The sequence below is a fragment of the Delphinus delphis genome, chromosome 19, assembly GCF_949987515.2.
Source record: "Delphinus delphis chromosome 19, mDelDel1.2, whole genome shotgun sequence".
Classification (NCBI taxonomy): Eukaryota; Metazoa; Chordata; class Mammalia; order Artiodactyla; family Delphinidae; genus Delphinus; species Delphinus delphis.
Window position 1 is genome coordinate 59,171,522 of NC_082701.1, and position 16,788 is coordinate 59,188,309.

General features: G+C 51.8%; 1 protein-coding gene across 3 annotated transcripts in view; it reads right to left on the reverse strand.

Moving 5' to 3' along the window:
- The window catches only part of MPRIP (myosin phosphatase Rho interacting protein), a 136,424-nt gene extending 119,866 nt beyond the window's left edge, over positions 1 to 16,558 (reverse strand). For 2 of the 3 annotated variants that reach the window (XM_059998491.1, XM_059998492.1), the window contains exon 1: positions 16,166 to 16,543. In XM_059998491.1, the coding sequence (XP_059854474.1) occupies positions 16,166 to 16,288 (123 nt within the window). In that variant the 5' untranslated portion in view covers positions 16,289 to 16,543. Of the gene's footprint in view, positions 1 to 16,165 lie in introns of all 3 variants that reach the window. The other variant, XM_059998493.1, reaches the window with a different exon arrangement.
- Positions 16,559 to 16,788: the final 230 nt, after the last annotated feature.

The following is a 16,788-nucleotide window of genomic DNA, read 5'->3' on the forward strand; positions in this document are numbered from 1 at the left end:
AGGCCGGCTGGCATGTGCAGAGGCCCACACTTCCCTCCAGAGGCCGCCAAGCCTCACACACTGCCTCATGCCGCCCACCCGGCAGCATGTTATGGCGCGGGGTTCCAAGGGGAGAGGGCACACCCCCAAAATACCATAAGGCCCAGTGTCTTTGGGGGCCCCCTCCTCCAGAGCTCTAAACCTCGAGATAAAGTCCCACCCTTCAGCCAAATCAGAAGTAGCACTGGGTGGAGACAAAGACAATAAATACTTGGTGAAACAATGAACCGAACTCCAAATAAAGTTATCTGATGGCCAGTTGCTTTCAGCACAGAACACGTCCACGCTGCTGCCATGCAGCTGCCACGAACTTGACCACGGCTGAGCCCCAAGCTGTGCGTGCACAGACACGCACACGTGGGTGTAAGAGGGCGAGGCCAACACCATGCCCGTCCAGCATGCTCCTGGGGGCCTGGGGTAACCAGGACAGAGCGCAGGATGGAGGTAGAATCTGAGGTGTTAGCTACTCATGGGTAGCAGATGTCAAACCAAAAATGACAAAAAGACAGGAAACAAAGATGTCAAATAAAGGTTTGGCAAAATGTGAATTACAGGGACTTCCCTGGTGGTGCAGTGGTTAAGAATCCACCTGCCGGGACTTCCCTGGTGGCGCAGTGTATAAGACTCCACACTCCCAGTGCAGGGGGCCCAGGGTTTGATCCCTGGTCAGGGAACTAGATCCCACGTGCATGCTGCAACTAAGAGTTTGCACAAACTAAGAGTTTGCATGCCACAACTAAGGAGCCTGCCTGCTGCAGCTAAGACCCGGAGCAACCAAATAAATAAATAAAATATTAAAAAAAAGAAAAATCCACCTGCCAATGCAGGGGACACGGGTTCAAGCCCTGGTCCGGGAAGATCCCACATGCCACGGAGCAACGAAGCCCGTACGCCACAACTACTGAGCCTGCACTCTAGAGCCCGCGAGCCACACCTACTGAGCCCGCGCACCTAGAGCCCGTGCTCCACAGCAAGAGAAGCTGGGGCAATGAGAAGCCTGCGCACTGCAACAAAGAGTAGCCCCTGCTCACCACAACTAGAGAAAGCCCACAGGCAGCAACGAAAACCCAACGCAACCAAAAATAAATAAATTTTTTTAAAAAATATGAATTATAAGCACAAACCAAAAACGGGGGGGGCGGTGCGGGTAATAACTGTTTTGGTGTATTTTTGTAATAACTTACTTTTTTGAGATATAATTCACATACCATACAACTCACCCATTTAAAAGTGTACAAGTCAATGGTTTGTAGTGCACCCACCACCATAATCAAATCTGTCCCAAAAAGAAGCCCTGTATACTTTAGCTATCATTCCCCACACACTCCCCGCTCCAGTCCCCAGCAACCACTAATCTGCTTTATGTCTCTACAGATTTGCCTAGTCTGGACGCTTCACATGAATGGAATCAGATAACACATGGTCTTTTGTGTCTGTCTTCTCCCACTGAGCGGATGTTTTCAACGGTCATCCATGCTGTAGTTGTTGGTTGTACCACACTCCTTTTCATGGCCAAGTAATATTCCATTGTGTGGATGGACCACATCTGTTTATTGATGACAGTGGGGTTGTTTCCCCCTTTTGGTGGCTGTGAACATTCATATCCAAGTTTGGTGACTGTTGTTAAAACTCCTTTAGGAGAGACCAAAGAGGTAAACACCACATGTCATGTGAAGTCTGAACAATCAGCTCTTCAAAAGCTGCAAAGGGAAAAGGGTTGAATGGGGTGCTGCAAGGGAGTCCTGAGAGGCTCCCTGAAAGCAGACTGGGGGGCAGCAGCCCCAAGTGCTCAGATCAAGCTCAAGCTGGAAGCCTCCACGTGCCGGCCACACACGGGCTGGACAGGGCGGGGCAACCAGTGCACAAGAAGGGAGGGGCAAAGAAATATTTTCTTTAACAGAGGCCATACGATATAGTCACAGCAGAAACTGTGGTATAACTAAAAGGTCTAAGTCTATGGGGATATCTTCTCATCTAACATTAAAGATGCTGAAATTCCGGGACTTCCCTGAGTGTCCAGTAGTTAAAACTCCACGCTTCCAGTGCTTCCACTGCAGGGGGTGCGGGTTCAATCCCTGGTTGGGGAACTAAGATCCCACATGTCGTGAGGTGCAGCCAAAAATTTTTTTTAAAGAAAGACAACTAAATTCCTGCCAGCTACCAAATCCAAGGGGCAGGACCCGGCTAAGGAGCACTTTAACCCCAAACAGAAGAGGTAATTTTCCTCCTCCAAGGAAAATCCTGAGGGTTGATCCAAGCTTCTTCCCCCAAAATAGAATTTAAAAATCCCTATTGTGTCACCTGAGACCTCTGGGGGCCTCCGAGACTCTCATGAATCCCCTTCCCGCCAACATGCTTCAAGAGCGCAGGACTCGACTGACCGTCACTCCAAGAGCGAGGAATCCTAATCTCCCTCTCCACCCTGACTTCCCACCCAAGCCCCAACGCTGTGCCTCCAGGGTCTCGGAATGTGTCAAGCAGCACTAGGGGAAAAGAGTGAGGTCACCTTGCCTTCTGGCTGCCGAGCAAACCAGCGGCAGAGCCCAAGGAGGACTGCCTGCCCTGCTCCGCAGTCCTCAGCCACCTCTCACGCCACACATCACGGTGGCACCAGCCCCAGCACTGCAGGCTCCATCCTAAAACCTCCGGTCATCTCCACCCTCCCTCCTGAGAGCTGCAGAGCCTAGTGGGGAGATGTGACAGCAAAACAACTTCGCCAAGCCTCAGAATAAACATTCCCTGTGTGTCACGTCGACTCCCCACCACATGCCGTGTGCCTTACCCACACTTTATTTATTCCACGGACAGCCCTTGGCAGCAGGAGGCAAGGGTGGCTGCTTATGCCTCCCGCTCCATCCTCTACCCACCACAGCACTCTGAGCACCGCCTGGGGCTCTGCCCGTCCTGACAGACGTCCTCACTGCCGCTCCCATGGGGCATTCGGGGCCTTCAAGCAAATGGCCCAGCTTGAGCCAGACCAGTGGTCCTCAAAGGGATGGCCCTTTTAAGGGCGCCCTGAGACCCTTTTAAGGGGTCCATGAGCCAAAACTATTTTTACAAAAATACTAAGTCATCATTTGCCCTTTTTGCACTCATTCTTTCACTAGCATATAGGCTTTTCCAGAGGCTACACGACAGGATATCACAACAGATCATGTGCAAAAGATATGAGAATCCAACTGTCTTCCATTAAGATAGATGGTACAGAGATCTGCAAAGGTAAAATGATGCGACTCTTCTAAACAAAACTTTTTTTGTTTTGGAAAAGTTATTTTTCAGAATATACCTGTTATTTATGTGAACATGTAACAAGTTTATTTTATTTTTTAATGAATTAATAAAATTTTTAAAATGTCTCGTTTTAATTTCTCATACAGTTAAATACCATTGGATGTAACCGACATAAACAAAAGCCCTTTGAAGACCTCAGTAATCAAAAGCATAAAGGGGCCCAAAAACAACAACTCTGGGAACCACTGACCTAGCCAGCCGCCCCACCCCCAGCCAGCCCGTCCTCAGATCAGCCCTCCTGGTTCTCGGGGGCCCTGCTCACACGCTGGCTCTGTCAGCCCAAACACACAAGCCTTCAGGTCTGTCTCCAGGTCTCCACACAGAGTCCTTTCTCCTCAACAGCACTATCTTAACGGGTCGCATCTCATACCAGACTTGCTCCCAGCAGCTGCCTTAAGGTCCATCTGGAACTGGAAGACTCCTGCACACATCTGGGCAGGGAGACCTTCCTCTCGAGAGGCGAGCCTCTGCATGGAGAGGAAGTCTGCAGAGGGGGCTGGGCCCAACAACGGGGCAACACCTACTTGTGGTCCCCTCCCCTGGATCCCAGCATCTGGGAGGCTGACACAGCAGAAACACCAGCACCTCGAACATTCAGCAGGAAGGCTGCACCTATGCTGTACACACACGCCACTGAAGTTCTTCCGTATATATCAAATATTTCATTCTATTAACAAATTTTAATGCAAGGGTTAGAGTCAATCAGTGGTTTTCAAACAGTGCTTCAGGGCCACTGCAGACCATGGGGTGGGGCAGGCGGCTGGAGAACCATCCCTTCCCCCCTCCGGGGACTTCACATGGGCAAGTTCCGCGTTCCATTTCAAGGGGCTCCATGCTCCATGGCTAAAGAAATAAAGTTTGAAAACTGGTAATAAGAGTAGTAAACAGGGGCTTCCCTGGTGGCGCAGTGGTTCAGAGTCCGCCTGCTGATGCAGGGGATGCGGGTTCGTGCCCTGGTCTGGGAAGATCCCACATGCCGCGGAGCGACCGGGCCCGTGCGCCATGGCCGCTGGGCCTGCGCGTCCGGAGCCTGTGCTCTGCAGCGGGAGAGGCCACAACAGTGAGAGGCCCGCGTAACGCAAAAAGTAAAAGTAAAAATAAAAAGTAGTAAACAGGCCAGATCAGGTCGGAGACTGGCTCTCAGCAGCTCCTCCGCACCTCACCACCCTGGGGTGCACCGGTGTCTCCCTACACGGCCTGGCCTTCAGCTCCCACGCCCCCTCGGCCCTCTTCCCCACAACTCTGAAGCCCCAGCTTAGCTCCTTCTCGGCAGCTAGGCTGATACTCAGGAGGGAGCAGAGCTCCAGGTGGCTCGGCCAGCCCTGTACACGGGCTCAGCACCTCTGCCACAGACCCCAGGTCCCCATCCCAGGCTCCTGCACCCGCCCAGCGCCGTATCTGCCCGCCCACCCCACAGTCCGCAGTGCTGAGGTCTGGCTTAATGTGCCGCTTCCCAACGCGGCTCACAACAGAATTCCACAGGACCCAACAATTCCTCCCCTGGTCTCCACCTAGAAGAGCTGAAAGGAGGGTTAGACAGAAGTGTGCATGTGGGTGTTCACAGCAGCACTAGTCACAACAGCCAGAAGGCAGGACAGCCCAAGGGTCCATCTACAGACAAAGAGATAAACAAGATGCGCTATGCCACATAATGCAATACTCGGCCAGAAACAAGCAGTGAACACAGGTTCATGCTACCACATGAACCCTGAAAACATGCTCGGTGCAAAAAGCCAGACAAAAGGGGTCACAATTTCTACGATTCCATTTTGGTGAAATTTCCAAAAGAGGTAAATCCATAGGGAAGAAAAGCAGATTGGTGGTTGCTGAGGATGGGGGTAGGGAGTGGAGCCTAACTCTTCAATAGTAATGGCGTGTTCTTTTGGGGTGATGAAATGTTTTAAATTACAGACTGCTGGTGAATTTAGCATATTGTGAATGTGCTAAACGCAACTGAACAGTACACTTTATTTATTTATTTATTTTTGGTTGCGTTGGGTCTTTGTTGCTGCACGCCAGCTTTCTCTTGTTGCAGCAAGCGGGACTACTCTTTTGGTGTGCAGGTTTCTCACTGTGGTGGCCTCTCTTGTTGTGGAGCACGGGCTCTAGGCACGCGGGCTTCAGTAGTTGTGGCGCACGGGCTCAGCAGTTGTGGCGCATGGGGTTAGTTGCTCCGTGGCATGTGGGATCTTCCCGGACCAGGGCTCAAACCTGTGTCCCCTGCATTGGCAGGCGGATTCTTAACCACTGCGCCACCAGGGAAGTCCTGAACTGTATGCTTTAAAGTGATTAATTTTACGTTCCATGAATTTTACCTCAAAAAACCAAGAACAAACAAAAACCCACACGCAGACCTCACTAGATCTCAGGCCTAGAGACGGGAGGGCACGAGGCCACCGGCCTGCTGGCCATCCTCCCTCCCACGCCCCAGCTCAGCTGCCCACTCACCCCTCTGCCCACACACATGCCCTGCAAGCCCAGCCCATGCCCAGGGCTCCTCCCTGGACAGCAGCAGCTGCAGGAAGAGGGGAAAGGGACACTTTAGAAAGCCCCTTCCCTGTTTGGGCTTGACAAGGAGCCGATGGCCGTGGGATTTCTGGAACATGACGCCACTTGTGGCAAAGGGAGGAATGCTAGAGAATGCGTGGGGACAAATTTCTGAGGCAACGGCTTTGCAGGAAAAATATCACACCCTGTCCCTCAAAAAGCTGTGCTTCCTATAAAGTAACAGGTAGGACAGGAAAGTCCAATGGAAGGAAAAAAAAAAAGAGACAGGAAATTTAACAAGTTCAGCCCCAGCCTCATCCTCCAGCCCCACCCTTCCCAGCACATATACCCCTGGCAGGGCAGCCCCTGGCTGCTGGACACGAGGGGCCAAGGGACACACACAGCTAGAGATCTAAGGTCCAGAAAGCCTACTTGAGCCCACCCAGGTCCACAAGGGGAACAGTGGGAGGAGGCCAAGTCAGACTATCTGGGTTTGCGTCCCACCTCTGCCACTTGCTGTGTCACCCCCGGGACAAGTTCTAGGACCTCTTTCCATCTCAGTTTTCTTATCTCTCTACTTCATAAGGCTGTTATGAATATAAATGAGTTAACAGTGGCCTGGCACACAGCAGTTATTGTTAGCTATGAATGCCACCACTGACCACTGCCACAATAACTAATCTCAGAGCACGTCAACTGCTCCTTCGATTTAAGTATAGAAAGCCACACCAGACAAGGCTGCATGGCCAGCTCGCTGGCCCAGTTCCCAGGAAGATCCTCCAAGCTCACAGGGTTTCTAGGAGGGAAGGGAGACGTGGGGATGAGAGTCAACGGGCTGTGTGCCAAGATGGCATCTGCCTGTTAGAAGAGCTTGCTCACAGGCTCTCGCAAGGAGCCACATCTGCTTGTTTAGACCCCACGGAACGCTCCACCCCCTGGAAGAGTGTGTGATCTGTAAAGGATGTGGGACAGCAGGGGAGGAAGCTGGAGAACCCACCTGCCAGCTGAAGTGAGTTAATCAATGCTGGCGACCAAAGGGCCTGGCCAGACCTCCTACTCACTGCCCAGTGATTCAGGACTGGGCCCAGGCTGCTCTCTACCCGCCTCTGCCCATTTCCCCCAGGCCCACGGGCAAGAAAACTTGGATTCCCAGACAACTGCTCCCAGGGACACCAGCAGGATAAGCAGCTTCTCTTAACCCTCTCCCACCTTGCTGACGGCCACTCAGACACTTCCATGCACAGTGACTTCTGAAATCGGGATGTGCCACTGCCATTCACGGGACGTGCACTGTGCACTTCTCTGGGCTTGGCAGGTGCTCGGGGTGGCTGTCACGCTGGCTGCTGGCCTCTGGAGCAGCCCACACCCTCTAATGGTAAGTCTCAGCCTGATGGTACCTGGCCTCTTCGCTTTTTTTGGAGGGGGGCCACGCTGCACGGCCTATGGCATCTTAGTTCCCTGACTAGGGATCGAACCCATGCCCCCTGCAATGGAAGTGCAGAGTCTTAACCACTGGACCACCAGGGAAGTCCCGACTCTTCGCTTCTTATACTCTAAAAATTCTTCAAATCAGTTCACTCTTTACACTTAAACATGTTCTGAAAATCAAACCCACATAAGGAAACCCACAAGGCCCTTCCAATCCCTCGGGGCTGAAGTGGGGAAGCTGCTAGGGTGATGCCAAGCAGCTCGCAGGAGAGTAGGCGGCCTGGGCCCCTGCCCTGTGGGCACAGGGCAGACAGAAAGAGAGTCTGAGGGCCAGCCATCCCACGTACTAGCACCTCGCCACAGAGGTGGCTCCCCTCTCTGGGTCAGTGCTGATGAAACGAACCCCGTATACTGAGCGCCCACTACACACCCAAGCATTCACAGATTTGGCACTCTTGCTATTTCCTGCATCTTCCACCATCCTCACAGGCGCCCACAGACATGAATCTTGTTGCAGCCCCCGTTTTCAGAGGAGGGATGCAGACTCTTAAATTCTGAGTAAGTTGCTCAAGCAGCATAAGACCCAAATCTGAGCTGAAAGCCCCCTCCCTCAACCCTCCCATTCCCTTACCTGAGCACGTGTAACTGTGTCAGATTTCTAGGTCAGGGCGGTCCCTAAGCGGAAGACCCGCCAGCCCCAGGTAGACAGGCTCTGAGTGCGGCACCCGGGAGACCTGGACTCTTTCTCTGGTTCAGCTGGGACTCCCAGCAGCTGCTCCCCCGCCCAGCCCCTTTAGCTGTGGGCCAGGATACTAGGAGGGGAGAGACGGGACCGAAGGTGCACATGGAGTCTCCCCGGTCTGCCTGTTCCAACCAGTGTTTTAGGACCTAGGGATCAAGGACACAACTACTTCCTGATTCTGAACCCCTCAGGGGAAAACAGTGCTTCCTGTTCAGGGCTGCACCAAAGGTGCGGTCACTGCAACAGGCCAGCAGCCTGTCCAGGGGACGTGAGACACCCCAAGGCTGAGATGTTAGGACCTGCAGGAGGACCTGTAAAATGCTCTGCCTGCCCCATGCGCCCCCAGCAACCAAGGAATTCAAGTCAGGGTAAGGCCCTGTTTCTGACAGCAAAGGTTAATGCATGTTAGCAGACACAGGGAGGGCCAAGAAAAACTTTGAAAAAACCCACACTGGCCTTCCTGTGACCTAGGCTGCACCTCCCTGGGTCTCAGTGGCTCCACCTGCTAATGGGGACAATCCTTCACCTGCTCAAGGGTGGGGGGATCCCCCAGCCCCTCAGGCCCCTCCTCCCGGGGGAAGGAATTAGAGCTCCATTAAACAGCTCTAACTCAGCTTGCAATACCCCAGCCTCCTACTGAAACAGTACCACATTAACAAGTCAAAGCGGCCTTGCCAGGAGGAGGGAGGGCAGGTTCCCGGCCGCACGAAGGCTGGTGTGTGAACCATGTGGCACACAGCCCCATCCGCAGGCAGCTCCGTGACCTAGGGCAGGCACCCAACCTCTCTGAAACTCGACGTCCCCTACACTCCACAGGTTGCCATGTTGCCACCAGCCCTGCTCGCCTCCCCAGCCGCCAGCGGTGGCAGGAAGTCACAGTACACACAACACCTGATCCAGTGCGAAGCAGGCTCAGGAGGACTCCACAGGCCCGTCCACTCATTCTCACCGCGAGCTGCCCCAAGCACTGGGCAGGAGACCGTCCAGCGCAGCACACACACCAAGCTGAGCGAGGAGAGGAAGGAGCTGGAAGGGTTACAGACTCCAGGCAAGAACCAGGCTGTGGTTTCATGTGAACTAGGATGACCCTGACTGAGAAAACCAGCAAGTGGTTTGGAAGATTCTAGTTCCAGGCTTCAGAAACAAAATGGCAGCGAATCAATCCTCTGGCTCTCTCGCCCCCAAAGGAAGTGACAGTATAATGGGAGTCGTGGGGATGGGCATTCAGGGGTCCCATCCCAGGGCAGCTGAGAAAGAGCTGCAGACAATTTCACAGAGCCCTCAGCTGCTCAAACTGAAGGGACCACGAAATCTAGGGCAGAGTTTTCAAACCTGCCCCTCGCAGACCTCAGAAATGACTGGAGGTCCCATGGGTGGGAAACAGATGGCTGAGAGGCCAAGCTCTGACCCCGTGTCGCCCAGAACAGTGTCACTTTTTCTGTTTCATACACAATATTTCTGTACGAGATTCCTTTGAGTAAAAGGCCCCGCAATTTAAAGTTTGAAAACCACTGACCTGGTCCAACCATGTCGTTTCAGATGAGAAAGTGATGCTTGGAGAGTGAGTTTCCAAGGATAAACGAAAAGCCTGTTTTCTCAGATTAAATGCTTCGAAATTGGCACCCAGTGCTCACCACGCCTCCCTGTGTGCCTCGCTCCCCCACAGGACGAGGATGTGGGCAGTAGGATATTACTTCCCTCTTGTCTCTTTTCCCTGATGGCAATGCTCTCTCCTCTCCTTCAAGTCTAGCTGGCAGCTTGGGAACAATTTAAAGATAAATATTCCAAGTCAAATTTATTTCAGCTACACAACATCAGGGTCCTAGTGATCAGGTGAGAGCAGATCTGTTCCCCACAGGAGAGACCGTCAGCATGCTTCTTGGAATATTAATTACCACAAACGGGGTTCAGGAGTCTCCATCCATCCCATTAGTGGACACTCCCTGTGTACAGAACGTGGGCACCTGCTTTACAGGTGGGAAACCGAGGCCGGGAGAATGTAAGTAACCTTTCTGGGTCACACTGCCACGTCTGTGCCAAGAACAGAACACAGGTCATCGACTGTAGTCCTTCTGCGTGGCAAGGGCACAGGAACTCAGAAAGAAAGGTCAAGTAGCAGGCTAGAACACAGGGAAAAAGGCAGCTAGGATACAGCGGCAAAACACTCAGCAAATACAAAGGGTTGTGCAGAATGCAGTCACCACGTCCTGCCATGTGCCTGGAGGGACATGTAAGCCTGTCCCCACCCCCCCACCCCGGGCTCTCATTCACTCCCCACAGCATAGGTCCACTAAGCCCTGACCAGCAAACACCCTTCTCTCTTCTGCCCTGCAGGGAGTAGGGATCAGAGCCCCAGAGCTCTAAAACACAGTAAAAGGAGTCACCAAAAAAGAAGTGACATTCAAAGAAAGAACCCCCTGAAGTTGGCAAAAAGACATCAAGAGGGGGATGCAAACAGGAGTAACAGCACGAGAGAGCCAACATTCCAGGAATCCGAATGCAGGCCAAGGAGAAAAACCCACAAGCGCAGCCTTCCCACCCTGGACTTCCCCCAAGGGTCTCAGGCCAGGCCACTGCAGCCAGAGCCGCCCATCCACCACTGTAGGCGCCAGCCACACGTGGCTACCGAGCACTGGGAAAGTGGCTAGTCCGGACCAAAGGTGCTGTAAAGGTAGAAGTGTATATAACAGCCTCGTTACATGTTGAAAAGATAATATTTTGGATACGTTAAATAAAACGTAACGTTAATTTCACCTGTTTCTTTTTACTTTTTAAATGTGGCAACTAGACAATTTTAAATTACATATGTTGCTCGCATTACACTTCTATTGGACAGGGCTGGTCTAACCCAGGGGGGTTGGCAAGCTATGTATGCTCGTTCCATTGACCAAATCTAGCCCATTGGCTATTTTTTTAAGGTCTCAAAACCAAGAATGGTTTTTACATTTTCCAAGAGTTATATAAGTACCTACTTAAATTCCTCTATTTTTCCTATGGGCCTGCAAAGCCTAAAATATATACTATCTGGCCCTTTAAGAAAAAATTTGCCAATCCCTTGTCTAGACTCTAGAAACAATCGGATATTCACTCCAATGACACAAGGAGCAGGGGGCAGGTTTGGAATTTGTGTGTGTGTGTGATTTTTGCACGTTTATTTTTTTAACTGAGATAAAATTCACATCACATAAAATTAACCACTTTAAAATGCATAATTCAGTGGCATTTAGTAATTTCCTCATGTTATATAAACAGCATCTCTATCTAATTCTAAAACATTTTATTACCCGAAAACAGAACCCCAACCCCATCAGCAGGCACTCCCCATTCCCCCCTTACCAGAACCTTGGCAACCACTAACTTGCTTTCTGTTTTTACAGATTTACCTGTTGTAGACATTTCATATAAGTGGAATCATACAGTATGTGACCTTTAGAGTCTGATTCTTTTCACGTAATATCATGTTTCTGAGGGTCCATCATGTTGTAGCATGTCTCAGTACTTCGTTCCTTTTTATGACTGAATGATATTCCATTGTATGGATTAGACCACAATTTGTTTATCTATTCATCCACTGATCAATATTTGGGTTGTTGCTACTTTTTAGATATTGTGAATAGCGCTCTTACAAACATATGCATAAAACTATTTGTTTGAATACCTGTTTTCAATTCTTTTGGGTATATGCTAGCAATGGAATCACTGAGTCATACGCTAATTGTTCTGATGAACTGCCAAACTGACTTCCACAGCGGCTGTACCATTTTACATTCCCACGAGCAATGCACAAGGGCTCCAATTTCTCCACATTTTCACCACACTTAATACTTCCCCTTTTCTACTAAAGCCATCCTAGTAGGTGTGAAGTAGTACCTCATTATGGTTTCAATTTGCATTTCCCTAATGACTAATGATGATAACCATCTTTTCATGTGCTTATTGGCCATTTGTAAGGTCTGGAACTTCTGACACACCCCTTGCCAAACTACCTACCAATCTGTGAATAATCACAAATCTTCTAAAAAGGGTGGGCATGGAATCTTCCCATTGTTTCTGAGATGAATGTTAAGTCAAATAAAGAAGTTCCATACCATGGAACTTCTAAGAAAGTCACAGGAACAAAGGGAAATGATGAAATGATTGACTGAAATGACTGATGAAATGATTCACTGAGGCCAACTCCTGGCTCACCCACCTCTATGTCTGGGATTCCTACACCAAGGCCCCAGCAGTCCCAGCAGCGGAGTATGGACACAGCAAGGGGCAGAATTAGACCAGGAGGGCTGAGGGGGGACAAAGAAGGACTGAAGAGCTGGGAAAGATCAAGACCAACCTGCTCATTCTCCAGGAAGGAGAAACAACCCAGCCAAGGTCCCACAACAAAACAATGCTAGACCAGGGACTAGAACTGAAGTTTGGTACTCCTTCCACAAAAAGTGATTCCTAATAGTGCACGAGTCAGCAGGAGAATGAGACATCATGTCAGGTCAATACCCACCAGGAACCCTGGCTGGGATGAGGACCTGGAAGCCAAGAACCCTAGTTCCAGACCTGCTGCTCTGCTCCCTCTATTCTCATTTCACTCTACACAGCCTCCTGAGTGACTCCATTCACTCCCATGACATCAGAATTCCCACCTGGTCCCCACCCCTCCTCCAGCTCTAACCGCCTACTGCCTTAAGTGGGTGATTCCACCTAAGGACCAAACTGGACCTCTACCTCCTCCAAGTCAAACTTACCACACTATTTTTACTCCTCCCCGCTCCCTCAAATCTACTCCAAATCTGCTATTCTCAACTGCCGTTAAGGGTACTTTTATCCACACAGGTTTCCTCAATCCCCACTCCGATCAACTGCCAATATCCTGTCCCTGGTGTCTGACGACTCCTTTCCCTCCTGGCCAGCACTGACCTAGAGAAGACCTTTACTGACATTTAATTGGACTTCTTCAAGAGCATCTATTAGAACTTCTGCCTTTAGCCAGAATTATCTTCCTAAAACACAAATCCAATGGATTAAAAAGCTAAGCATAGGAAATTCCCTGGAGGTCCAGTGGTTAGGACTCCACGCTTTCACTGCCAAGGGCCTGGGTTCGATCCCTGGTCAGGGAACTAAGGTCCCACAAGCCATGCGGTGCAGCCAAAAACCAAACGAACAAGCAAAGCTAAGCATAAAAATAACTATGAAAGAACTAAGAAAAACATCAGAGACTACTTTATAACATTGGAAAGAACACCTTCATAAGAATGAGAATAAAACTACAAACTATAAAGAAAAACATGGGAATTAAACTGTCATATTTAAAACTACCACATGAGAAAGAGAAATGACCATACAATTAAAGACAATGTATGACAGGTGCCAGATTAACATCTAGAGCAGGAGCAAACCATGGCTCACAGGCCGATCCTGCCAGCTACCTATTTTTGTAAATAAAAGTTTCACTGGAAAGAGCCATACCCCTTAGTGTATGTCTTGTATACAGCAACTTCACACATCGGCTTTTGTGCTACAATGGCAACGCTACGTAGTAGCCACTAAGATCTTATGGCCCACAAGGCTGAAATATTTACTATCTGACCTTTAGGAAAAGTTTGTGGACCGCTGACCTAGGGTATATACAGAAGCTCCTACAAATCAATGGTGGGGGGGCCCTAACCCGATAGAAAAATGAGCAAATAATATGAAAATCCACGAAAGAACAAAATATAGTCAATAAATATTACTAAAAGAGGCTTAATCTCACTGGTAACTAGGGAAATTATTAAAGAATTAAATAATTTGATAATACCCAATCCTGGCAATGGTATGATACAGCCTTTTTTGGAAGACAATTTGGTGATTATCTGTAGAAAAAAAAAAATTTAATGCACTTGATGTCAACCTAGCTATTCTATTTTTACGTATCTGCCCCCAGAGAAATACTTGCTTTCGTGTGCGCACGCACATGCATTCTCGCGCTCTCACTCTCTCTCTCTCACACACACACACACACACACACACACACACACACACACACACACACACACACCCAAAAGCAGTTAGAAAGCTGTTCGTTGAGGCATTCACTGTCTATAATGACAAAACCTGGAAGTAACCTTGCTGTCCACCAATAAGGGAATGGTTAAACTATGGTACATCCCTGATGGTACAATATGCAAAATATCCCTGATGGTACAATGTGCAAAAAACAAGTTTGGTATATTGATATGTATTACCATGAAAATGGCTATAAAACATCATTAAGCAGAAAAAACAAAATATATTTCAGAGCAAAAACGCACATACAGTTTAGGTTTAAATAGGTTTTTTAACTGTACTTGAGTCTGCATGTATGCAGAGAAATGCATAGGAGAAGGACTAAAGGATAAATGCCTTAAAGAGGAGGTGGCCTCAATGATCACTGATCTATCTTCCAGCCTTGATGGTCTAAAATAAGCTCAGGGTGGGAGGGGCAACAGGAAGCAGGGGCTTGAAGGAGACTGATGGGAACCGATTGGCTGAGGTTTTCTAATGGAGCCATGAGGATGAGAGTAAGAGGCTGGGGGAGGGCCGGATGCAGGGAGCAGCAGCTAAGGCTGCTGGCAACAGCCCTGAGTCTCCCTCCGTCTCTCTTCAAAAACAGTTTCTTCCTGAAAGATCCCAAGAGGTAGAAGGCTGGCCTAGTCTCTCCCAGCACAAATAACCCCACTCATTTCAGAAACGACCATTCCACTTGTGCCCTGGAGGGCCCAGGCCTATTTCAAAACCCACAATTCAACTGTGAATACAGTGCAAGATTAAGGTACTTTTAAATTTGTGACATCCCCCTCCCCACCAAATCCAATTAATAATCAGCATTTTAAAAACAGACTCAATTCAAATATGCAGATTCCACTCTAATTCATCTAAGTTTAAGAATCGGAAAACAAGCCCTAGGAGGTGTAAACACCCAATTTAGGCAGCTGCCTGGAATAACCAGAAAACTCTCTCAGAATAGCCCTTGCCAAACCAGAAACTTCCTAAATCCAAGCTTACTGTTCTGTAGGTGATTCCTGTTCATTTGTTTTTTAAACTGCAAGAAGAAAAAGTTTCATACGATGTCATGCCTTGCTTTTCACAACAGCCTAGTGAGGCAGGAGAGCCAGGGATCCCTGCTCCCAATTTACAGAGAAGGAAAATAAACTATAACGAGGCAAAGGGACTTGTTCAAGGTCACGCAGCTGCAAGTGATAGCCAAGCCTAGAAGTTCAGTCCCCTGACTCCTGGTCCAGGACCCTCATGGCCACATGAACTGCTTCCCAGGGCAAGGCGTCCAGTGGAGAGGAGAGCATCTCCCTCAGAAGCCCACCACAGCCCGGCACACCACCAGGACACGGACCCTGCCGTCCTAACGCTCTGACTCCGCAGCCCTGGGTGCGGGATGAAGCTCTGGGTCTCGGGTACCAGAAGTTTCTTTCTGGCCACTGGGGAAGGCAGCCGGTCCCAGGCCGTCACTCCTGCCCTGCCACCCACTCGGCCGGCCGTGTAAACACTTCGCAGCAAGAGAAACGGCCAGGCCAGTCCACTCCAAAGCAGCGTGTCGGCGGAAGGAGCGCCCACGACGAAGTCAGCTGGGCTGGAACGGGAAGGGGCTCCCGGCCTCGCGCAGAGGGACCAAGGGAAGCTCGTGGCGGCTGGGGGGACGGAGGCTTGGCGGGGGGGGACGGAGGCTGGGGAGAGGCCGGGGGTGGGGGGGCGGGGCCGACCGGGAAAGCGGGAGTGGCCGCGCGGGGCCGCAGAGCCCAGCTCCGGAAGGGCCGGCCGGGCCCAGGACCCGCGCCGGGGCACGCGGGACGGCCCGGCGCCGCGCTGTGGGCGGGTTTCCGCCGCCAAAGCGTGCGAAACCCCCCAGGGACGAGGGACAGAGACTCGGCCGGGAGCGGCGACCCTGGGGGCGGGGAGGCCGTGCGAGCCCCTCCCCCGCCGGCGGCCCCAGGTCGCGGCCCAGAGCGAGACCCGGACCCAGGCCGCCCCCGCCCGGTGGCCGCCGGTGGGAGAGGGCGCGGAGCCGGGCGGCCGAGTGTGGCCCCGCGCTTTGTTCCCGCGCTCGGCCGGGCGCCTCGAGACGCCGAAACGCATGAGTCACCGGGCGGCGAGCGGAGGGCGCCGCTCAGTCCCGCGGGCGCCGCTTTGTCCGCCCCGCCCGTGCCGCCCGCTCACCTGCGTCAGGTCCTCGTCGTTGAGCAGATGCGACTCGCGGGGCTTGAAACAGTTCTGACACTTGCTCTTGTTGAAGATGTTGGCCTGGAATTTCCTGCACGGGTTCTCCTTGGCCGCCGACATGGCCGGGAACGGGCTCAGGCCGGGCACCGCCGCATCCCCGGCCGCCGCCTCCAGCCGCGCACGCAGGCCGGCGCCTCACAGAGCGCGCGGCCCCCGCCGCCCGCCCGCGCCGCCGCCGCCGCCGCCCGCCGGTCCCGGGCCCATGGACGCGGCCTCGCGCGCCCACTCCCACTCCCGCCGCCGCCCCGCCGATCCCCGCGCTCGGTGCCCGCACCGCCCTCGGCCGCAGCGAAGGGGAGCGGAACGCCGGGCGCACTCCAGGGCGGCAGGCGCGCGCGAGGGAGCGACAGGCCAGCGCGCGGGGCGTGGCGGTGCGCGGGGCGGGGCCGCTTCCCGGCGCGATCGGCGGCCCGGCGGGTCAATGGCAGCGACGCGTCCTGGCTAACAAAGAAACCCCCTGGCCAATGGGAGCCGGGGGTGGGACAAAAGGCGGCCAGGCGCAAGGTAACTTGTGTAGGCGAAGTAAGGCGGGGCGTGGTGGGGAGTTCAGGCTTGGTGGA